We start from the raw sequence: 24931 nt of genomic DNA, 5'->3' as shown, positions 1-24931 counted from the left end.
GCGTTCTTCAAGTTCAACTTAAATAGGCACAGTGGGGGAAAATTGACAACTGGGGCCTTACAGTTCACTGCTGTTATATCCACAGAATGCAATGCAAAGTGTCACGGCTGTCATGTCTGTATGTGGCTGAAAGTAGGGTTCCATGGATGTTGCGTTAATTGGCAGAATGCAAGAGGAAAACCTTAGGACTTTAAAGCGTACGGTATGCCGCGCTTTGGAACAGTGTCATAAATGTCAAAATGTTGGCTAGGCCTAACGTTAGTTAGATACATGCTATTCATCATGAGATCATGCAAAGATCATGAAAATGCATGGCGTTTACTCACCGTGCGAAGTAACACTTGAAGAATTAATAAAATTAGACGAGTGGCAAGTCTTTCAGTGATACTGGTGGCCTTCAACTACATCCCGCATAATACAATACATGCAGAACTGTCATTATCATTGAAGAAATCAGTCGCAAAAATCGTCAAAATTCATCGGTATTTGCCCAAATTTCTACCATAGTCTCGTCGCCGACTCCTGGCATCGACCATATTACTCTGTGATGTTACAAACTACGCTCATATACAAAGTAGTCCATCACACAAACAGTTTTCCCTTTACCCTGAGAGAAAAGCTAATATATCGAATTAAAATGTGATCACGATATATCAAGATTTTTTTTATAGAATGTTATCTCATATTTGACCCTGAAAAAATAACTTGTTTGATACTGTGTATGAATACTACCGGAGTTATCCGTATATTTCCAACATGGCTGAATTTCAATGGTTACCCGCAGACGACATCCCTTCTTTTGCACATTTCAAAGGTACCAGTACACTTTTCAAGGTCAAAGGTTAGACACTTCCTGATTGACCTTAAAAACAAAACAAAGCTGACTCATCGGCCGGCCGACGAGGTTGTTTTCCATTCTCTTCGCAGCTCTTCTGACACGCATAACTAGGCCTGCCAATCACTTTGTGTTGCGCTTTTGTGTCGGATGTTGTGTTACCAGTCATTTTCATGATCGTCCTTTACTATTATTGCTCTTGTTCAAGATGATGATCGGGGCAGGTGTGGAGGTGGCGGGGGGCGTGACCGTTGCGTCGAGGAAGACGAGGGAGCCCCCTTCTTGTTTTTTCCCTCCAAATATGACGGGCTTATATGAGTTATTTTGCAAAAGTGAAAACGCATATTTAGTCGGCAAAGAGTGGAATTTGTAGTTTTCACGGTCCACGCCAGGACTAGCGCTATATGTTATCAAGAATTAGAAATTACACCAATATGGTCTATATTTCCCTTAATATCTAATTTACACCTAGGTTTGATTACATATTGGTCGGCCAACTCTACCCCAATTTTCAAATCACAAACCCGTTAAAAACATGTTAGACTGTTTATTTTTCCAAATAAATATTTGCTCAAATTTTTAGCTGCTGAACGTCTCGCAACCACCCCTGGCCGAAAGCAGGGATGGCCCATTATTATGGGAAGAAAGGATTCAACTTTTAGTTTAATTCAAATACCATAAAAATGAGGAAACTGTGACAAAAGCTGACTTCATTTTGGCATAATGATTTTCAAATGTGGTCCCTGAAAAGTTTAGAAATAAAATAATAACGAATCTCGTGGGGCACTTGCTCAATTAACGCCCTCAAGACTGACCACACAAATTCAATAACTGTGGCGCAATCCAACGACGTATACAATAAACCCCCAAACTACAACTGCGAAGCACGCATGTCTCTTACCAAATCTTTCAAAGAAGGCCCTGGTAAATTTTAAGAAAAAAATTCTGCTCGCTAAGATGCTTGCACTAGTTATGCTTTGGAGTAGGGAAATGTTTTTAAAACATGTTCGTCATTAACTGCGCACGTGCCCCATTTTTCTTTATCTGATGAAAGTTCTGATCGCTGTGCTCGATATGCCTGTACAAGTTATTTGAAGACGATGAAAAAATGAAATCCCACCCATAGCATACACTTTCTACAAAACCAGAAAATGCAGGGCATTGATCACAAAATAAAATAATTAAAAATGAGCCGAGTTATTCTGGCCCCTCTCACAGTCGAGTGGGGGTGGATTCCGCTGCCCCCTAAGAACTCGGCTGTGCCAGGTTTGATTTTTTAAAACTTGGCATGTATGTAAAACTACATCGCTACTCCATATCATTATAAATGCGAAGTTTAAAGTCAATCGCACAAACGGTTTTGTTGTTATGGTCATTTGAAGTTCATTTCTAAGCGTGTGCCAGCCCCGCATGCATTGAGCACCACGATAAAAAAAAAGTACACAGTTTTTGCTGACCTGTCTCGGAAAAAATTGGCGCTGCGCAAGAATGGTATGTTCTTCACAATATTTTGTGTAAAAATGACTGCACAGAGTTACTCTAAAACTCCACAGGGCTCAGCTCCTGAAAAAATGCACTGCATTGCACTGAGATATCGGGAAAAGTATCGGGGCGGATTCCACTCCCCCGGGTCTTCAGGCTTAAACTGGAAAGACAAGTGTGATGAAGTATACAGTAAGTGAAACAAATGTCAGGTTGTAATGGAAAATTCTTCGTAAACTGCTCCGGCGAAATTAAAACACGGCTCCACGAATCTCCAGTCCAGCAGCAATATACTTTTGTTCCATAGCTCGCGATCCTTCAGTTCTCACTGTGCCAGAATATTTCATTGAGACAGAGAATCTGAATAAAATGTCTTACGGCAGCAGTTAAAGTGGCCATTTGGAGATAGACGAAAGAACTTGAGGTTTATCACAACCTATAAAATAGTTAACAACAAGTGCTCTTTGTCAAATTTTGTCTTAACGTAATTAACGTAGTTAATTATTAAATGATCGCGCTTTGAAAGAACAGATTCCTCTCACTAAAACCGACTTTCTTATGAATTTATATTAAGTTCGCACTGCCAATGTCTGGAATTCTACTTCAGGTGATATTATTTTCAATTTTTTAAAGTGCTTTCCTGAGTACCTTCAAGTCCTCCTCAATGGATTATCTTAGACCAAGATTTCCTGGCTGATTTATTGTGAAATCTTAAAAAGCGATATGGGGAATAGAGTAAGCCTTTAATGGCATGGGCTGAATCACTTCACTTTTGTTATTTCTTACAGATCATACTCATAATGGATTTTTCTGGAGTGATCATAGGAAGAACATCTGGCAGCGGAGATCCGAAGCTTAATGTACCACAGGCTGAAGAAATACATCCTCTCACATTAAAGATTTGGAGCCGTTTTCGATGTGACAATAAAGCAATATTAAATACAATTATTGGAACTTTTATAGGAAAGCTCAGGCACTCTGTCATTCAAATATCCATTTTGCTTGCCGAATCCACCCCTGAACTTGCCCTTCATAATGTAACGTATTAGTTTCTTTCAATAGCGCCCTCATTGAAACAAAACTTTTCACTATGTCAAGAGGGCGCTTGTCAATTTTATGGAGAGGGCAGCTTGTCGCACATTCGTCAATGGACCGAGGGCGCTGTGCTGGACTACGTGACTTTCACATTAATGTTTGCACTAATTACCTGTTTGTTAAGTTACTCAGCCCTCTTTACATTATGGCTCAACTTGAAGTTTACCGTCTTACTGCAGGAATTATTTATGACGTGGTGTGCGAGTGGGAGTGTGGTCATTAGTAAGTTGAGATTGTGTGTGAAGCTTCTGAAAGCGACCACAGTGACGTTGCTGGTAGTAAAGTACGGGAACAGGGGAGTGAGACAGATTGAGGAGTGATAAATTGTTGAATGGATTTGTTGAGGTTTGTTGAATCAGCTGATGGTTCAACAGAGGAGAAAGAAAACCGGGATGTCATAAAAGCAGGTGTATGAGAAAATTCTGGCATGTAAACAACCTCCCCCTGAAGCATTGAAAAACGGCAAAGAAAGATGTTTACAGACCGAACGTTTGAAAACTTTGATGGATTAGGTTTTGTGAAATACATGTAGCGGCCCAGGAATGCGACGAAACCATCTGACTGAGTTTTTGAACGAGTAAAGAATGAGAACCGCCCGATTTATGTGGTTTATGAGGACTTTAATACTGCTGGGTATGTGACTGGAGTGAGAATTTGGGTATCGAGGACAAAATATTGACTGAGCCACAGTGAAGAGTGTTGAATGGGAAAGAATAATGTGCGTGAAAGGCATGCAAGATATCGACAGACGATGGGATGCTTCTCGAGATGGACCGTAAATGCAAGTGTTGGCCCTGTAATTGCCCATGCTGAGGTAAGAATCAGGCGCAGTTCAGGAGGGGCGCTAGGGGGCTTTAGCCCCCCCGCCAGAAACGTTTTGTCTAACCACCCCCTCGAACAAAAAGCAAAAACGAAAAAGGAGAAGTGAAACTTAAAAGGTGACGTCACGTACAAAGGGTCTCACCCCCCTCCAAAAAATGGCTCTAGACTCGGGTCTGGTAAGAATGATCGAGGATGTCGAAGTCAAAAGAGATGCAGTGTATTAGAGTTTGATGAGTTCTTGTGAGAATGGCGCGTCCCGTCACATACTCGGTGCTGTGAGGCGGAGGACACACATAAAAATCTTGTCATTAATTTTGTTTATGAGCTTTACAAATATCTCAACACGCAACAGCCAGATTCTGAATCATTGCTGGCATCCACATAAATTACGACTGAAACTAATGTAACGACAAATCACCTTAACTGGGGCAATCGTCTACCCAACATACAAGACCAGTGAGCAATCTCCTATTTATAGTCCGCAGTAAATTGTATTGTGAACGCCATCGATACTGCAATGCAGCCATAGTCAAAGTCCGTTCAGCGATCCGTGAAAGGAATTCGCCTTTCATTATGTACGTGCAAATTGCGAAATAATTTTATTATGACGCTTCTCATTGGCCTTTTCATAGCACACGTGATGTGTTATCCACCCTAACAGTCGCGTCGATGGCACACTACATGTCCCATTCCTAACACGAAAGGTTTAAATGAACGGTGCCATCGATATTTTGTCAGCTTTCCAACTGCGCTGACTGGTGTAATGTAACACGAAAGAAACTGCCATCATCATGAATTAGCCTACGGAAGGCACCCTCCGATTTCTACGACAGCCGTGGTACAGTTTCAGAGGTACGTTTCCAATCAAAAAGTAACAAACAGAAAAACAAATTTTCGAAGTATCACATGGACTAAGTGTTTGCAGGGCCTTCCTCTTACCCGGAAGTTTATTGCGAATTTACGTCAACTCTCCATGTACTCATCAGGAATTTAAAAAACTTCGTCTCCGATACTCAATCGAATTTTCTGTGTTTCAGATCAAATGAATGTACATAGCACAATCGTATTATTACGCCCTGTATGAAACACGTAAACAGCGCGCGAGGAAAATTAAAAGAGCCTCGGGTTTTCTCAAACATCACTCCGCATAATTATGTCATTTGCACAAGGAGCAAATGCTTATAAGTTTCAAGTCATAACTATTGATCATTTCTACTGGATTTAGGTAACACTTATTTAAGAATTTAATCACCGAACTTTTTATTCATCTTTTATTTTTAATTAGAGTTTTTTCGTTTTTTTATAGTTTTTTGCTATGCCACGAAATAAATATAATGTGAACATGTTGACATGCTCACAATCGTGTTTGCTATTTGCAACGGGGGCACTGTTTTCAACGTCTTCTGTCATAAATCTCACTCCCATACACCGTAGACTAGGCGCAAACAGTGGCCTTATTCACAAGTCGGCCATATGGAATATTTTGGCACTTCAGAACAAAAATGAAAGCACTAAATTAAAAACTAATGTCATTTACGTCGATGAAGAATTTAAAATTTGTTATTAATTATATCTTAGTTGTTTATGCTACATTTCAAACATAGAAGTGAAGCATGGAACCAAAAATAGTCCAGCATCACCCCCATTGAACAGATTACGGTGGAATAGGATATATTGTTGGAACACAATCAAAGAAATTGCTTCTTCGTGAAGAAGTTTTATTTCCACCAAACAACGTGAGTATAGTTATTCACCTAAATGTCAACATTTGGGATGAAAAGTACCTATGGACACCGACCTATATAAGAAACTTGCTGTCCAATTATGTCGTGATAACTCACGTGTTTTCAAAAACATTAAAATAGACCTTTTCCTTCTGAGAACAAGATTGGTCAGGAGAAGAAATGGCAGACGCACGTGAATTCGAAGAGGTCAGCGGGACACGCGTCCCAAGGTAAGCAGAGGGCCGGGGACAGCATAATTAACATCTTTAACAATGCCTCTTCATTTTACTTCATCGTCTTAAGCCCCAATAAAATACATGGCGTTGAGGCCCATCCACTTTTAATATTTTTAATTATTTTTAATATCACTCAACTAGCACTTCAGATGACCTGTCTATATTTCTCCTTAAATTAACCCAGCAGGATTGTTCATGCAAAGGTTGCTTTGGATCAGGTCACTTGAACAAACTGCTTCAGTTTATTTAGCTTTTTGCAAAAGTCAAGAAGGATTAGCATTGCCCAATGAGAGAAGTGAAATTTTCCAACCTTTGGTTTGGACGCGTACCACCAGGCAATACGTCAGAGGAAATAATTACTTGTGTATGGTCCCGGATTATCTATTCTCTTCCGCGTAAATTAATTTTGTTTCTTTTAATCCGCATGCAAACTTCTGTAAATTATTTCCTTTCATAGCAACAATACACTGAGGAGGAGTCAAAGCTCAGTTGAACAATACTCCAAGGCTGAAACCGAGAGAAAAAGAACATCTTTTTCCATTTCTGACAGCGCACTACAAGCAAACTATGGGAGTGTTGATCAAATTTTCTTCCCATTTTCATCACATCCTGGTAAAGTTTCAAACTATTTCTGGGCAGTGGACTTATAGGTCATTTCTCGTTTAAGGGGAATTCCATGGTGAAGATAATTAAAATACCACTTTCTACTAAGTTTTTTGGGGAAAAGATTATAACAGATACATGTAACGTTACACCTTGCGCTTCAGCTCAAGGTTTACCTTCGTAAACGAAAATCGAAAATGAGTGGAAGAACTTATTGATGGAGAGCATTGACCTTAAACTAAAGGACAATTACAGAAAAATGCAACTTTGCTTTATTTTTCTTGGAAAACAAAGACTCAAAAAATAATGAAGAAGTAACACCAATCAAGCTAAGACAAGCAAAATCAAAGCAAACCAGTTCATCGTTACATTTGAAGGAATTGTGAATGCTTAAATAGTTTTTTATTGAAAGTTACTCTCCTCAAAAACAAATTATTTCACAATGCGTTAATTTTTACATCTATGCATTATACTTCCAAAGGAGAGGAAAATGGTCCAGTTATTGGGGAAAAGACTGTGTACGTTAGGCAACAGATCCCAGGTAAGTTGTGCTGTGGTAATTTGTTAGCTACATAAACAAATAACAAACACACGCAACTGATGAGAGTCATTAACATGTCAAACCGTGGCAACCTAATACACATGATACGAATTATCCGGAATGTAATTCGAAAGAGAGGACAACCTTATATCAGAATGAAACCTTTGACTTAGATTATGTAATTAAAAGCGAAATGCTAATAAGATTTGCTGTTTTTGCCTGCACGTTAAGAAATGGAACATTTCTCTACAGAATCGTGCACAGCTTGCACTACGCTAATTTTCATAAAGCACACATCATTAGGTACACAAGACCCTATTTTGACACTTTCTTGGTGGCAACCGTAGTAGTAGGGATAGGACAGTTCTAGCGCACCTCCCCTTTCACCCTCTTTCACCCACCCGGTCAAAACGTCAAGGTGAGTAAAGTGGGAAACCCCGGCGCACTTTTTTGTCAACAACTCGTGACGTGCGCCGGCCTGCACCGCCGCACAAACAACCTACCCCGTGACTCTCAAACAAAAAAGGGACTTCCCATCGCTTTTCCGGTCGCTACAAGTCAGTCAACTTGCCCGGCCTGAACTCGTGACTTTTCACAGTTTCCAACCGAACAATATATAAAAAAACATGTCAAGTCAAGTCGATAGAAAAAAATGAAAAAAAATTTAGAAACCTATATATAAATGGAGACATGAACAAAACACAGACCTCTACTATCGACCTTTAATCGATTTAAGAAGGCGTTTTTAGAAGATTTGGTCAAGCAGTATAACATTCCATTACCGGCACCCAAGCGTAAATTTCACACTAAACCCGAGCTCATTGAAGCCATACGGGTAGACCAGAAACAATTAAGGTACCTCCCGCGTCAGTCATATCGGCAGCTGTTGAAAACGGTTCAAAAATACAATATTCCTTTTGCACACAAAGACAGATATGTTAAACAAGACTTTATTGAAGCGATTAAAGCTTACACTCAGCCCGAGGAAATTGCGGAAGTCGACATTAGAAACGTGAGGCGCTTTCAGGATAACTACCGCAATTGGGAATTGATACCCCGTTTCTTTGAATACGACCTCGTGCACTTTTTTGATTTTTATAAGACTTTCATCGAGAAGAAAACGTTTTAGGAGTTAAAAGAAGTTGGTTCTTACAAATTGCAAACGGCCCTAAAAGTGCAGTTTAGATTGCAAAAACCCGAAAAATTGACTCTGGCGTATTTACCTTTCCGAGCGAAAATAAATTAGCTGCAAATAAAGCCGACGTGAAAAAGGCACTCGCTGAACAGGGGCAAAAACAAATAGGCATACACAACGAGGGTCGTGATGGATCTTTGATAAAGTTGTCGCTTTTTACATCAACGTAGTTAAATACAACCCGGTAGGTGCGACTTACATTCCATTACCTGCCAAATTGGCGCACAAAAAAGCAATCAGAAACGTCCAAAACAACGACCAGCAGTGCATCAGATGGACACTTAGAGCGGTTTTAAAATTAAATTCAGACTACGTTAAAAGTCAGTTAAAAACAAAACCAAAATTTAGAATAAATAACGAGCGCACCTCGACTTACACAGAAGCAGACGGTCTAAATTTTACAAACATAAGCTTTCCGACATCCATATCTCAGACCCCACGTATCGAATTGCAAAACAACTTAGCAATCAATGTGTTTGGTTACGACAAAAAGACGGTCTTTACATTCTTTACAAAAGTAAGCGCTTAGGTGAACCTATAAATTTACTTTATTTTACCCAAGTTGAAAAGAGTCACTATTGTTGGATTAAAAACTTTTCTCAGTTGACGGGTGATATTAATAAACACGACGGCCAAAAACACTGGTGCTTTAACTGCATGTCGCATTTTCAAACAGAAGAAAAGTTAAGCGAGCACAAAGAAGATTTCCAAGGGTTAGATGCCGCTCCCTGTAAAGTCGAATGACCCGCCGAAGGTAAAAACATTTTACAATTTGAAATTACAAGAACAAACAAGATGCACCTTTTGTCATTTACGCTGATTTTGAGTCGGTTTTAGAAAAATTACCGCCAACAGATACAAACACGGTCAAAACACAAATCCATAAGTCTTGCGGCTACTCATACGCGGTAGTGAGATTTATAGACGCGGCGGTTAAATTTGTACAATCGCTTTCTGAAGAAGCAGACAAGATCAACGAAACGTTTAAAAACAAAGAGCCGTTGGTTTGGTCACCAGAGTTACAAAAAATCTACGAAAATTGTAATCGCTGCTGGATCTGTGAAAAGCTTATCGGCAAGACAAAAGAATCTCAGTGTCAGTGTCCAATTCCAAATGAACCGAAGACAAAGGATGAAAAAGCTGCTTACAGTTCTGTAAACGAAGCTGGGTTGAGAGAATTGCTATGTATGACGTGTAAAAAGCCCATCAACAAATTTAGAAAGGTCAGAGATCACTGTCACATGACGGGGAAGTACTGAGATCCCGCGCACGCCAGTTGTAATCTCAAGTTAAGAGTCGTCCCGAATCAAACACCCATTCCGGTTATTTTACATAATCTCGAGAAAACGACTCGCATTTAATCATGCAGGGCGCTCACGAGTTTAACGGGGAAGAAATATAATTGATTGCTACAAATACCGAGAACTACATTTCCTTTTCATTTGGCCAACTCAGGTTCTTAGACTCCTTTCATTTTATGGCAGCTTCGCTGGATCGGTTGGTTAAAAACTGTTCACCTGATGATTTTAACTTACTTTGCGAAAGGTTTCCAGAAAATACAAATTTATTGTTGGAAAAGGTAATTTACCCTTACGAATACATCGACTCCTTTGACCGATTTGAGGAAACAAACTTACCGCCTAGAGACGCATTTTATACTTATAGCACTTTGAGACAATCCACAGTGACTGAGCAAGAACACGCTCGTGCAGAAACAGTATGGCAAGCCTTTGGTTGTAAAAACCCAGGCGACTACCACGACCTATACGTGGAAACGGACGTGTTATTGCAAGCGGCTGTTTTTGAGAACTTCCGTGAAGTCTGTAAACAGAACTACGGCCTTCACCCAGCCAACTATTACACGTCACCGGGCTTATCTTGGGATGCTTTGTTAAAACACCCGGGGGTAAAACTAGAATTACAAACCGACATCGACAAGCAATTGTTCTTTGAAAGGGCAAAACGAGGTGGGATCTCTAGCGTGGGTGCAAAGCGATATGCAAAGGCGAACAATACAAGTTTACCTGACTACGACCCAAATCAACCGGAGTCTCATATCATGTACCTGGACGCCAACAATTTATACGGCTGGGCTATGAGTCAATCGTTACCCGTAGGTGATTTTCATTGGCTAAAAAACTTAGACAAGTATACTCCCGAGTTTATCTCTAGGTTACGAGCCGAAGACACGCGTGGTTACACGTTTGAAGTGACTTTAGACTATCCGCAACACCTACACGACAAACACAACGACTTCCCACTTGCGCCCGAAAATATGCGAATGGTTTTCAAGCTACCAACAAAATTTAATAAGCAACGGAGAACAAGTTACCTCGGTAGACAAACTCGTGATCACTTTAGGCACCAAACATAAATACGTAGTTCATTATCGCACGTTGCAAAAGTACCTGGAACTCGGCCTTCAGTTAGAGGTACACCGCGTCATGTCGTTTAAACAATGGCCTTGGATGAAAAGCTACATCGATAAAAATACCGAATTGCGCAAATTGGCCAAGTCTGATTTTGAGAAGGATTTCTTCACATTGATGAATAATTATGTTTTCGGCAAGACTATGGAAAACGTGCGCTATCGTATGAACGGTCATTTATTGAGGGACTTACAGGACGCAGATAAGTACAAAAAATAAACTTTTAAACCGAATTACAAACCAACCGTGCCGTCCAAAGAGTGCGATCTCTCATTTATCGAAACGTATCGCGTAAAGACCACGCTAAATAAGCCAATCTATTGCGGAGTAAGTGTGCTCGACCTATCCAAAACTTTACTGTACGATTTCTACTACAAAGAACTAAAATCAAATTTTGGTGAAAAAGTAAATTTACTTTACACGGATACGGATAGTTTATTCGTCCAAATCCAAACTGACGATTTAAACGGCTATTTGAGTAAAAAGCGTAAACTATTTGACTTTAGCAATTACCCGCCCGATCATCAACTTTACGATCTGAAAAACAAAAAAGTCATAGGCAAAATGAAAGACGAATTTGGTGGCCAAACAATTTCAGAGGTCGTTTGCATACGTCCAAAAATGTATTCGATCTTAACTACCGATCAAAATTTAAAGAAGGCGAAAGGCGTGACAAAGGTAGTAACTCAAAAACACCTATCGCACGATATGTATAAAAGTTGCCTATTTGAACAGAAGCAGCATTTCAATAAACAGCAACTATTTAGATCAGACAAACATCAGGTATTAACCGTGTCGCAAAATAAGTTGAGTCTGTCACCTTTAGACACAAAGCGCCATATATTATCAGACGGGGTTGATACATTGGCTTACGGGCACTACAAATCGAGTAGTAGAAGATTTAAAGCAACTGACCTCGAGCGAGCTAAGCAATCTGTTAAGCCTAAGACAAAAGAACAACGCGAATCGTTTATTTATCACTGGGTTTACAACTCAAATTTTAAAGACAAAGAGAAAGCCCTCAATTCGGCTTTTGCGCAGTTAAGACTCGGGCGGTAATTCGGTATTCTTGGGTACGACCTGAAACTTTTCTTTGACAAAACTCCTATTTGGCCCGTTTAATAAATAATATAAAGTGGGACCCGTTTTTACTCTCCTGTCATTTACTCGTTTAAATTGACTGGTGCGTTTTTCAATTTGATAAACGTCCACGGACCAGACAGGATCTGTTGCCCTTCTGACGGTTCCACCCTCTTGCTCGCCCGGGTAATAGAGCAACACTTGGAGGTAATTCTCGCTTGCTCGCTTTTGGAGGTGCACTAGGTGTTTGTTTCAATCGGTCTAATTTGACAGCTTCGGCAGGCTCTTTGTCGATTAAACGGGTTTTTTCCTCGTTTAACGATTTCACGACCTGGGGCAAACGTTCTACCAATTCCACGTTTCGCTCACCCACGTTTAACATTTCTTGAGCGTATTGATGACCGAATAACCTTTCGGCTAAAGTACGGTTAAACCTTTCCACGATCCCCTGTGACCTGTGAACACTCGGCTCGCCCACTTGAATTTCTACCCCATGATTAACCATTAACTTTAACTCGCCTTTAAATTCAGATCCCAAGTCTACAATTATAATTTTAGGCCAGGTCAAGGGCGACCTTTTATAAATTTGTTTGCTCGCTACGCTCACTTGCTCGGCAAACCGAGGTTTAAGATAATCATTCAGATTTAATCGACTTTTAGTTTCACGGAAGATTCAGATTCAGATTCAGATCCAGATTCAAATCCATATCCACTGAACGCTTGCAACACTGACTTATTCGAAATTAGTCCGTCGTTTCTAATTTTTAACATTGCTGCTGTCACTCTATACCGAACGCTGGCGCCGCACGACAGTGAACAAATTGGGCAAATAAATGATTGCGCGTCGCATCTCTTATTGATAAATTTATCGATATTTGACGAGTCAATGGGTCTTTTTCGGTGATCAAATAGAGAGGCATAGGGATCTATTTTAACGTACATTTGGTTTTTAGCCGTATAAGGTGGTTTAACTACATATTCGATCTTTTCAATTCATCGATATCGCGATTGGCTTTGTAGGTGTTTACGGTATTAGACGGGAGATTAGACTCTTGAGATTTGATGAATTTATAAACAGCTAAATTTATGTGATCGACTTTAATTAAATGTTCAACGTCAACGTCGTATTCAATAATTAGTCCAATTTCGTATAAATCTGTGTCAAGTTTAGTCGCTAAATCGGGCAGTAGCTCGTTTTCTCGCGCGTGCCTCAGTTTTTTTATGCTTGCCGTTTACGAGCACCACGTGATCCATTCCTTCCAACTCGACACAATTTACGCAGCAGGTGCAATATGTACAACCAAAACATTCGATACAATTGCCGCACTCGTAACAGTCCTCGCAACTGTCCAAGGCATTTGAATTTTGGCAGTCGTATGAATCAAAACAAGCCACGCAATTTATACATCTTCGCAATCGTCGCAAGTGGAGCAGTCATTACATCTTGTGCAGTCGTTACATTCGTGACAATCGTGGCATTCTTTACGATCGGTACATTTGCATAAACGGTTGGAACGAAAACAACCGTACGAATCTATCAAGTCAATTGAATTTCTCGTGTCTTTGCAAAAATAATAGTTCACGTTCGTTGTATGGTCTATCATATCCTTTTATATAGTTTCTATTTATTTTTCCCATTTTTTATAACGGGCAAGTCCGGAAAAGCGACGGGAAGTCCCTTTTTTGTTTGAGAGTCACGGGGTAGGTTGTTTGTGCGATCAGTGCAGGCCGGCGCACGTCACGAGTTGTTGACAAAAAAGTGCGCCGGGGTCAAAAGGTCAAGGTGAGTAAAGTGGGAAACCCCGGCGCGTGTGGGTGAAAGAGGGTGAAAGGGGAAGTGCGCTAGAACTGTCCTATCCCTACTACTACCATGACGTCTGGAGCTCAGGGGTTTCCGGCGTAAATACCTATACAGCTTTTTTTAAATAAAGCTTTTCACTGTAATCGTCAACTTTCCAGACGTAACTCTCTCCGAAGTTGCTAGGGGTGTTGGCCCTCAATGGGAGGAGTTGGCAAAAGCACTTGAGTTCAACCAAGACGAAATCACGAAGATAAGAGAAGACTTTTCATCCAGTGAATCACCAGCCTTGGAATTACTCATGACATGGAAACAACGTTGTCCGAGAGATCAGTTGACGAGGTTGTTCGACGCATTACTGGTTATCGGCAAGACAGACATTGCACGAAAAGCACTGAAACGAAATTCAGGTACAGTTGCTTACGCGTGCTAAAGGTATCGAGATACCATTCGTAATTGGAAGACGCGGCAGCTTACTTAACTGTAGTAATTTCATTATCTCGAGGACATTCTCAGAAAATAAAAAGCTTCTATACGGTGAAATTTTGCCACTTTTAGTCCCACCCGTATAGAAACACAGGACCGTTTGCTTTTTGTGGATTAGTTTTTGTAAAAAGTAGGCAACAATAAGTGGCGTATCGGGGGGGGTCTTGCCTCCCTGACAGATTTTTGTCATTTTTTAAGTATTCTTTTCGAAATGAGAATATTTCATAGGTAACTAGGAAAGAAACAAATATTTACATATTATATTTAATAATTTATGTACACATATTTATCAAATAAATAGGCTGTATTTTTTCTGCCAATTATCATGTTGAATGAGTGCATTTCAATTTGAATTTGCCCCCCCACCCACACCCACAGCTGGATACACCACTGGCAACAATACATTCTATACTTTGATACAGTGTACTACCAACAATGTTTTGGTTTCCTCATTTCACGACCACGCAGATCATAGCATATATCTTGCATCTAAAAGCACTCTTGTTGACATGTAGAGAGTAGGTTTCAAAATCGCTCAGTTGGTGCTGGACCTTCTGCTGGTTGAAAGATTCTGACTGAAAAACTTTTAACCTTCACCTTAATTAATGCACAGTAAAAATCAGTAACACTTTTGCTTTGATGTCATGTAGACCTACGTCGGTCTTCCAAATTCTCGAAAAAAACGTCTAAAGACGTTTGTGGAGTAGATCTGAACTTCAATGGAAATGTTCCTGGTAAGTCCAAGATAGAATTGTTGCACAAGTTTTCCGCTGATCCGATGTGATGCGGCATACCCAGAATTCAGTGTGAAAACATTAGATATACGTGGTGATAGGATGATATGAAGACTTTAACGAATTCACTTCACTCTAACTACATGTAGTAATCAACAGAATCATATCAAAATGCTCAAATTTGTGTTCGATTTCTTTTTGATACTATCTTATTTGAAATATTAATGTCACATTTGTTAAATTTGCATGCTGGTTGTGTACAAATTGAATGAAAATACCAAAGAATTACAGCCGTATGTTGACTTCTTTACATCCTAGAGAGAAGTATGTTAGAGAAAGTGGTGGACGAATTCAAAAAGCGGACCAGAAATATGAGCGACAAAGAGCGGCTTGAGGCGCGCTGCCAGCTATCGGATATCTCCATCGGCTACTTCGGCATCCAAGGTGGAAGCTTGTGCCTGGAAAGGTACGGTGTAAGACTCATCATCCCACCAGGCGCAGTGGTAACAGACCATCCAAAGATGGTTTACGTCTCTATTAGATCCACTCTAGCTGCAGTTGACAAGCTTCGGCCAGGAGAGATTCCTCTCTCGCCGGTAATACAGTGCGCTCCTGAAGGTTTGAAGTTTGCAGAGAGCGTTGTCCTATCCTTCCCTCATCACGCAGTAAGCAAACGACACTCAACCATGGGGATTCGAATGCGTAATGGGGATTCATCGAGTGGAAAGTGGGAAGACTTCGATGGAAACATTGCTATGACAAGTGACAAACATGTCGTCCTTCTTGTGAGCCACTTCACCGAGTTTACTGTAGTTGAAACTTTATCCCCGGGAAGCACTAAACGTCTGAAGGTGGGTGCCTTTGGAACGAAGGCATTGCCTGACGATGATCGGTATACACTCTGGGTCTACGCCTGGGATAACAATCCTATTGCTAACCAGGTAAGATGAGAAATATACTGTGGCCCACGCACACAACTGTCACGGCAAAAGCAAAAGGGTTACGGCTAAAGCAAAAGGGCCACGGAAAAGCAAACTTAAAAGGCCACGGCAAAAGCTAAAGGGTCATGGCACACGCGTACACGGACCGTCGTTTCCATACACTCGGAGCTGATGATTCTAGCTGTGCGGCATGCATATGAGCAGATGTGTCACGCAGCAAACCACTGAAGTGTGTATTTGCCTGCAACTGGGGACCCCTATTGTTCCTCGTTTGTTTGTACTTGAACTTTTTTAGAAGACCACCCATATGTTTTGTACACAGTTGTCGATCGGGGACCCTCTGTCAATCGGGGACCTTATTGTCCTCTATTGTTCAGGATCCCCAATTGAATGCAGAAACAAACTCATGAGATACTATTAAGTGTAAAGGTCAGCACTGTTTTACTGGTTGATTATTTTCAAGATGTATTACTGGTTGATTATTATTGCATGAACACCATGCATAGTAGTAAACCATGTTATGCAGCAACTGCGGACACGACAGAACTTGCGGGCAATTTCTACTCCAACTGTGCACATGATTAGCTATTCGCTGTCTTCGTTTTTTGTGCTTGATATCTAGGCTTTAAATGATTTGTTTTATTCAAACTAGAACTCTTTCCTTCCAATATCATAGGAGCTGGGAGAGGGTGCAAACGTCGCACACAGTGAGCTCAATACATGTACACAGACATCACCCTGTGCACAAATCCTTTTTACCCTGGCAAGTTATATGCAAGTATCGATGACTTGGGCTATATTTGGTAAAACAGTGGAGCAATATAATCTGTAAAAGTATGAATTAAATGTTTAGGTCGAGCGAACATACATGTACTGTATTGTGCACACGTGCATAACTGTACCGGTAACACAGCGCACACTCGCGCTTCATTACATAATAGGCCTACATGTACATGTACAGCACTGGACTGATTCCTAGTCATTTGTTCGGTATGCCGTGGCGCTTGCTTATCAGTTGCCGTGGTGCTTTGCTTTTGCCGTGGCACTTATGATTTTGCCGTGGCGCTTTTTCTTCTGTCGTGGCCCTTTTGCTTTTGCTGTGACAGTTGTGGGCCACCGTAGAAATGTGTTTGACATTTCTCCTTATCAAGTTGACGTTGTCCAAATAGTACAGTACACTCGTTGCACGTGTGACGTCCAAGGACGGCTATACGCCCTTTGGTGTAAAGGTATAGAGTTTCGGTAGATTGAAAATCGTCCACGCTTGACGGTTGCGCTTTTGGTTTCATGTGACGTTTTCCCATTGCGATTCTGAAAAAGAGATTGATTAACGACGGTTAAAGGTTTGCCACATCATTCCCAAGGAACAGACTGCAGACTCATTTTAAGACTTCGTCGATTCAGTTTAACAACTATTCTTTTTCTCTAACTGATCACCGGCATGTCCACTTTGCTAACTCGCATCTGAATCTCGAAGTATTACGGTAGGCCTACAGTACACCATAAAATTAATCTTCTGAGAGATCTGCAACTGAGCTATTGTTAAGATTAAAGTCTAAACACTTGTAATTATTCAAATGTAGGCCTATGTTAAATTTGGATCACAATTTTGTACTAGTGATGGGCTTAAGCATCGAGTGGCAACAAAACGTTGACTTTTTGTACACCAACAATCATATTCCTGAGCACGTATGTTACAGTAACTTTTCCCACACACTGCATGTAATTAGTGTCCAATTGATGCCATGTACTAAACCAGATACGTATCCTTACCATGCTATATCTAATGATCCCCAACCTCTTCCATGGGGAAGCCATCTTGGTTTTTCTATAATTCAAAGCAATATTACCGAACTGAGGCTGGAAGAAAAAAAATCTGTTCCCTATGTGAATTTGTATTACTATTGCCGATGGATGTATTGGAGACAACACAACACATGGCGACATCATGATAAATGTCTACACTGGACAGTGTACGGGATCTGAACGCACGTTGGGAAAAGCTGAATCGATAAATGACAGGGTTGTTTCTGCAAAATGTTTTGCTAGGGCAACGCGGTTAAACTCTGCCGGTCATTCATTTGGGTTCACGTAGACAGTCTTGGCCAACTGGAGAAACTTATGGAATTTCAGGCTATTCGTGGTGAAGGACAGCAACAGGTGGAAAAGCTTGCGGTAGCACCATGCGAAGGAATATGTCTCTGTTATGAGTATGTGTGGTTCAGAAAAGAACCGGGAGTATACTCAACGTTTCGGATTGCGTGGTCAGTCTAGTCCGTCGCCAGGAGACGGAAGAGGTGCTGAAGATGGGGCTGAATATATAAGTTGGCTGGATGCAGCGGGGTGTGACGAGGATGCTGATGGTAGGCGCTCATGTGGGACGATGTCCTGCAGGTCACTGAGGCGTGTCATCACCAACATAGAGAACTGGTACCCAAGACGCATCAGAGAAGCCTTGGAGATCCTCAAGCATGATACCGTTCCCCAAGACATTGGTTTCTCCATCAGTGACATCTGGAAACTCCTGCTCACCTCCCAGTCCAATGGGTCCTCTATACCCCCAGGACACCCCCACCCTGCCTATGGGTCTCCTATACCCTCGGCCCTCACCCCACACCTACCTATGCCCAACTGACACGCCTCATTGACCTGCAGGACCCTGTCTCGCATGAGCGCCTACCACCAGCATCCTCGTCACACCCCGCTGCATCCAGCAACCTTCTATCTCTTCCGTCTCCTGACGACGGACTAGACTGAGCACGCAGTTCAAAACCACACATACTAATAAGAGAGATACATGTGGATTCCTTCGCATGGTGCTACCGCAAGCCTTTCCACCTGTTGGAGAAACTTAATAAAGGAGAATCCTTTTACATGTACTTGTAAATAAAAATTAGTTTAATCAAAACTTTTTTGTACTCTTTTATCTCCGATTTCCTAATTCACATTTGCCACATGAAAGTTTCACTAGCCCAACTAGAGTAAGTTTTCTGAGACAATGCTGTTTGATGATGTGCTCCTGGATATGCAAAGAAAAATTCAAAGGCATTTTTAGTTTAATTTGACAATATCATGCTTTTCTCGTAGCAAATTTAGTTGGCAGTATTTCTTAAAGTAGCATTGTATTTTATTGGCTTCTGTTTAACTATACCTTTCATTTTAGGAAGTAATGACTGAACAGAAGGGGAGCTACCAGTTAGACGTCTTCAGACCATTCGAAATTACCTACTCTAAGGGTGATTTGAATATCAGAATGTCTAAGATCGCTAAATCCTGGAAAATGATTAACGAACAGGTAGGACGGGTGTTCAATGTTAAAAGTCTCAACAGTGAGTAAGAAAAAAAACGAAAGACTTAAAAACGACTTGTTTATAATATGCATGTTTTATATCATATGGGACAGGAGAGTTTAATGTTAGATTTCTTGTTTGTGCTGAAGGTTCAAAGTGTCAACAAGGAAACGATGTGGACGTTTCCATTTCATTCAAAGACCTTTCACCTTAAGAGACGGAGTGGATGTCTCCATGTTTCAAGCAGCAAGGATCTATTCTGTGACGTAGACATTTACCAAGGCAGAAAACAGGCTGGGTCTCTGAAAGTCAAGCTGTCACTCTTTCCTGCAGGAGTAAGCGACAATAACCTTTCAACAAGCAAACCAATCATTCTGAGAAACAATGTCCGATAGGAGTTGGGCCGGCAATTAATTCCCAGAAACGTGCGCCTCTAAAGAGTTTGCAACACGATGGCCAATCACAATGCGCGAAATCTGTCGACCCAGTGCGCGTTTGGAAAGGGTCGACAGATTTTGTGCGTTTTGATTGGCCAGCGCTTAGCAAACTCTTGGAGGCGCACTCTTGTGGATCCCCCTGTATTGACAACCCAATGCTTTAGAATCTGTCTACAAAGTAAGTTCTTTGGGTACAAAAGAAGATTCTTTTACTATTGAGATAATGGAAGACACCCCCCTCAAATAAAAGAAAACCCCACAAATTCTTGTACATCACGGCTGAAACATTTCAGTTGCTTGTTATAACCTTTTCTCTCATCTTAGGTGATGGAGCAGAAACAAATTCAGGAGCTTGCTTGTCCGCATTGTCAATCGGTGGGTTGTAAAACTTCACATAATTTTGGAGCAAATAAACTATTACACTATCTTTTTTTTAAATTTAATTGCACAGAGTTCTGAAGTTTTCTTATTACATTTACTTCAACCTAAATCTATTAGCGTTGCTTTACCCTTTAGGGCTTGGGAAAGCATGGAAAGGCCTTTTTACGAGATTTTCTGCCTTCTGTGGCAGATACAAAAATAATGAAATTCACTATGGATGTGTAGTTCGTATTATTCGAATCAAAACTGTGGAGCAAATTATTGGCAAATTGTCTTCATGAAACCAAACGACGGTCGCAATGAAGCGAAAGTAGCCACTTCTTTATAAGTAAATTCTTCATTTAGTACTTTGACAGAGGGTCCTTTCCCATGCTACCAAAGAAAACCTGCAGCTTACAAGACAAAATCAATCTTTATACACTTCACGATATTTAATAACGAAGTAAGTAAAAGCGGAATTTTGTGCAGGGATAAAAATGTACCTCACATATTTTGTGTAATACTTTTTGACGTTTATTCCAGGTACGAGATTCAACTCCCTGCAGTAACTTCACGGTAAGGCTCGAAGACAATCCAATCAAATAGTTAACCTAAGTTTTAATTGAGATATTGAATTGCAATGTTAATTGAACTCACATTTGAAAAAACATATAAAACATTGTTAAAAAGATAACACAAATTTTCAAAATTATACAAGTACCTTCTGTTAATTTTGTCTCCCTTCACAATGCCTCATTTTACCTAATTTCATCAGATGAAAAAATAAACAAAACTTGTAAATAAATACCACCCATCTTTCTCGTCTGCTTTGAAGGCCGAATTTGAGGCTGCCTTCTCAAGGAAAGTTCACGGTGAGGACGACATTGTGGGCTACATTGGTTGCTACGGTTTGCCAGAGACAAGGGTGATGACTCTTTGCGAGCATCTAGACGCTGAGAAAAAATGGCTTCAAGTTGCTGAGTATTTGACCCCGAAAGGCTATCAGTTTATTAAAAAGGCTGAAGACATGACACATCCAACCAAGGAAATGTTGAAAGCATTTTTCGAAGCGAAGAAATTACTCGGTAGAGGACGTGAAGATGCAATCGACGACCTCAGAAAGATTTTTGAGGAAATTGGCTTCGATAGGGCAGTGGAGATTATTACTGAGAAGTCCGAGCAAACCAGTTCGGTATTTTAAAAAAGTCAGGTCTGTTCGCGACAAAAGCACAACTGTGATTAGGCGTATAGCCGCAGCAATAGGGTTGAGCTTGCGTGCGCTTACGACTGTTCCCAAATTACCTCGGACACGCTTCATTTTGGGCATGCGCTGTATGTTGAATACCGAATTGAATGGCTCATGGGAAAGATTTGGTCCATTCGCTCCTGTTTTGCAGCCAGTGAATGTTAACAACTCAAATACATTTTGAATGACAGCTATGTTCATCAACAACGTGCTTTCAAATATTTTCTAGTGAGAGTGTAAGGTAAAAACACAGTTACACCAATAGACAAAGCACAAACCGAATCCAGTCAGTGTCTTAAACTAGTAATTTTTAAGGAGTATATTGTGTTTTGTTTTAAGAAGTTTTTAAAATGTTGATGTGTAATTTTTCGAAAATGCTCTTCACAACAGTTATCCAAACTTTAACATGAAAGCTACCACGATGCAAGGTCACTGCTGCCAGCTTGTTTCATTCGTCATTACGTTATTTTGAGGATAACTTTCTTTACTCTGATCCACAATTATTTCCTGACAGAGATATTACATTTAATGCTTATAATAATTTAGGCCTACAAACACCGTTTGATATCCATTGCAAGGTTAGGCCAAAAAGTCTTTGGTTTCTGGTCAGCGCGCATGTCGCCGTAGACCAGCGCATCGGCAAAATAAAAACATACTGTTATTTGGTATGTCAAACTTGCTTAATCGACAGAAATCCTGCTACTGCGCAAATTGAACGTGTTTTTGATGGGTTACCGTTGAGTAATAGGCTGTGTCCGAATCACTTGGCTGCGGCTTGAAATTACACGCGAGTCTATGATAGTGGCCGCGGCCAGTTCCCATAGAGTGTGTAATTTCCGGTTGTAGCCAAGTGATTCAGACACGGCCATTATGTACAGTAAAGGAGTCCCTTTAGTTCCCAATACATTTAGTCGAGTACTCTTTTTTCAGATGACGTCATTTCTTTATTGTACATTTACATCTGGGAACCAGACAAACGATTAGGTCTTATGTCCTGTGTATATGTACAAACTGAAAATGCTTTGAAACAGTATAACGTGCAGGGGCCAGTCTATTTTAGTGTTGGTAGCAGCCGGCGTTACGTGCACATGCAGTCGCGATGGAGATCGGGCGTTATACGTTTTGGAGCCAGCTTCTGACCAGACACCGGAGACTTTTTTTGCTTCTTAATCCCAGAGTTTGGAAAATTACAAATCTTGTAATCCAAGTCACAGAAAATAAAGCCTGGTTTCCATGGTCATTTGTAACGCAGACGGTCCGGCAAGACGTCAACTTAGACGCAGACAGTCGCGGAAGATACGCTGTGCGACGTCATTCCACCAAAAAAATCAACAAAATGGTGTCCCAAACTCGGAAAATCTTCGCAAAAATGCCTCTTTAGGTGACAATGTTGCCTCTTGAATCCAAAATGATACTTCAGTTTGACGCAATTTGTTAATAGTCAGCTATTTTGTTGGCGATTGGCACTGTATATGCTACTAATAAAATGGACAAAATGAGTGGTAGTAAGCGAGATCGTACCAGCGCACGTGTTTGCCTCCGCTTCGCGTCGGGAAGTAGTGCTGACCTACACCGAGGGACCAGTAATTCGCACTATTTTCCCGAAATAAACCATGCTGTATTTGTTTTACTACATTTAACAAATATTCAAACAGAAATCTCACGTTACTCGTACTCACAGACGCCACTGTTGTTACTCAGCTGCTAAATTTCCATTTAATGACAGTGGATAGCAGATGTGCATAGAAACAGGGCTTCATAGTCTGGTGCTGTGATACGTTTTGGGTCTTTACTGTAATAGCTATTAGGATACAACTTCAGACTGGTTCCGTAAAAATTACATGATACAGACTACATATTTACGCGGCGGGTTCCACAGGGATTTTTTTAATGCTACCAGGAAAACTACCGCACGGCAGCGAGGTGGTACTCACCGCTATGACGTCACCTGGTCGCGTATCGTACTTCCCAGACGCGAGGTGGAATCGGCCAATGACGCGCTCTGATGTGCTCATGAATATTTATGAGGTGTAGTAAAGGCCAACCTCGACTCCACGGGCTGTGTGCGCGTTCCCTACTAGACCCTGGTCGTTTAGAATACGCTGACCGGCTATTCAGGATGAATTATACATAAACGCAAGGTGAATACAGGCTTTTCGCAATGGCCCGCCTCCAAGAGTTTGCAACGCGTTGGCAAATCACAAACGCGAAATCTGTCGACCTAATGCGCGTTTGGAGAGGGTCGAAAGATTTCGCGCGCTGTGAATGGAGGACGCGTTGCAAACTCGGGGGCGCGCTTTTGTGAATCGCCTGTATTGCACGCGTATATCAAAAGTTGCACGCTCACGCCCATGTATTCTCTTGCACGTCACGCACGCGTAAATCTACGTCTCGGTAAACACACTGACTAAAGTCCTAATTTAAATATCCCAACTGTGGGATATTTAAATTACACTAACCAGGGGTTAGATCGTGCAAAGCATGGTAGGAACCAACATAGCGCGGCAAGATCGCTCCCATGGAAATGAGGTTGTGTAGAGGCCCACTGTACTCAGCGACTTGACGCAGACAGCCGGCGTAGTTGAACCGGGCTCAACTTAGCCGATCCGTCTGGGTCCGGTTTGCGTTTGTGGCGACACTTCCGTGTGACATGTTCCATTTGTCTGCGTTGCCGTTTGCGTCTTGATTGCGTTGCTTTCTGCGTTTCTCACGTCGATATGGAAACCAGACTTAAGAGGCAATGGGAATATTTTGATTACTGTCATTCCCTTCTCCCTATTACTTTCTTAATGTTATCAAGTATAAAGCAATATATAAAACATCGCGACCTTAAAAGAGTAAGATAGAAAATCATGCTTACTACTAATTGCAAGATTTCCTATTATTAATTGCGTATAACCTAATCATTATTCGGAGATCGTGTTGTGTACAGAACAAATCGAACTTTGTTGTTTATCTTATATTCCTTGTATTCTTTTGGTCGATTTTCCACACCTGGACTTATCTAACTGGCGCACTTATGACAGCCATTTCCCCAGGATTATTTCATCTTCAATAACGTGATCTTTTCTGATAATTGGATTAATACATATCCATGTAGAACTGTTCCCCTGAATCACCACGGTAGGTCTGTGTTTGACATCCGCGTTACACATATCGCATAATCGGTAATGTCTTATACTGTTTTCGACAACGTTGTAGTTCTTGGTGCGTCAACATTTTTGCAAACTTCGTGGTAAACTCTTTTTCTATTTGTTGGGGGAATGGTTGCCTTGTTTGCATACTTCGAATTCTGTGTTAAACGCTTGGTTGAAATTTGGAATCCATTTTAGCAATCATTGATTTGTACCTGTCAATTACGTTTCTTCGATTGAGCAGCCATTTGATAGATTTTCCAACTTTCGATAAGCTATATTACTAGGAGAAATTTGGAAGTTAGTCTATACAAAAACGCATCATTTCGGGGCTCTGAAAAATACTGTCCACAATATTCCTACTGAGCAGCTGGATATCAAGGCCCTTTTAAATAACACCCACCCTCTAGACAATTGTTGCCCAATACGCCCTGCGCGTTGCAACCCTCCAAGGGTTTTTTTT

The 24931-nt window shown here is 40.9% G+C and overlaps 2 protein-coding genes across 3 annotated transcripts in view; one reads left to right on the top strand and one right to left on the bottom strand.

Annotated features, from left to right (window-relative positions):
• The window catches only part of LOC110989335 (rho guanine nucleotide exchange factor 12-like), an 87043-nt gene extending 86480 nt beyond the window's left edge, over positions 1 to 563 (bottom strand). The window contains exon 1 of the mRNA XM_087141879.1: positions 327 to 563. The gene's annotated coding sequence lies outside the window, so the exon portion shown is untranslated. The remainder of the gene's footprint in view (positions 1 to 326) is intronic.
• Positions 564 to 4802: 4239 nt separating this feature from the next.
• LOC110989350 (uncharacterized) lies at positions 4803 to 24925 on the top strand. Of its 2 annotated transcripts, none has more exons than XM_022253676.2 (12): positions 4803 to 5086; positions 6116 to 6188; positions 6652 to 6806; positions 7279 to 7338; positions 14002 to 14250; positions 14977 to 15060; positions 15379 to 16001; positions 19165 to 19296; positions 19441 to 19626; positions 20053 to 20103; positions 20632 to 20664; positions 20924 to 24925. In XM_022253676.2, the coding sequence occupies exons 2-12, from the start codon at positions 6139 to 6141 to the stop codon at positions 21287 to 21289; spliced, it is 1989 nt and encodes a 662-aa protein (XP_022109368.2). In that variant the 5' UTR covers positions 4803 to 5086; positions 6116 to 6138; the 3' UTR covers positions 21290 to 24925. The 2 variants fall into 2 exon arrangements, with proteins under 2 accessions (XP_022109368.2, XP_022109367.2); XM_022253675.2 differs by having other exon boundaries at positions 6100 to 6188.
• Positions 24926 to 24931: the final 6 nt, after the last annotated feature.

This window comes from Acanthaster planci, linkage group LG10 (genome assembly GCF_054643075.1).
Source record: "Acanthaster planci isolate LZ-2023a linkage group LG10, COTS_SCS, whole genome shotgun sequence".
In the NCBI taxonomy this organism is placed as follows: domain Eukaryota; kingdom Metazoa; phylum Echinodermata; class Asteroidea; order Valvatida; family Acanthasteridae; genus Acanthaster; species Acanthaster planci.
This window is presented reverse-complemented; position numbering and strand designations above follow the sequence as displayed.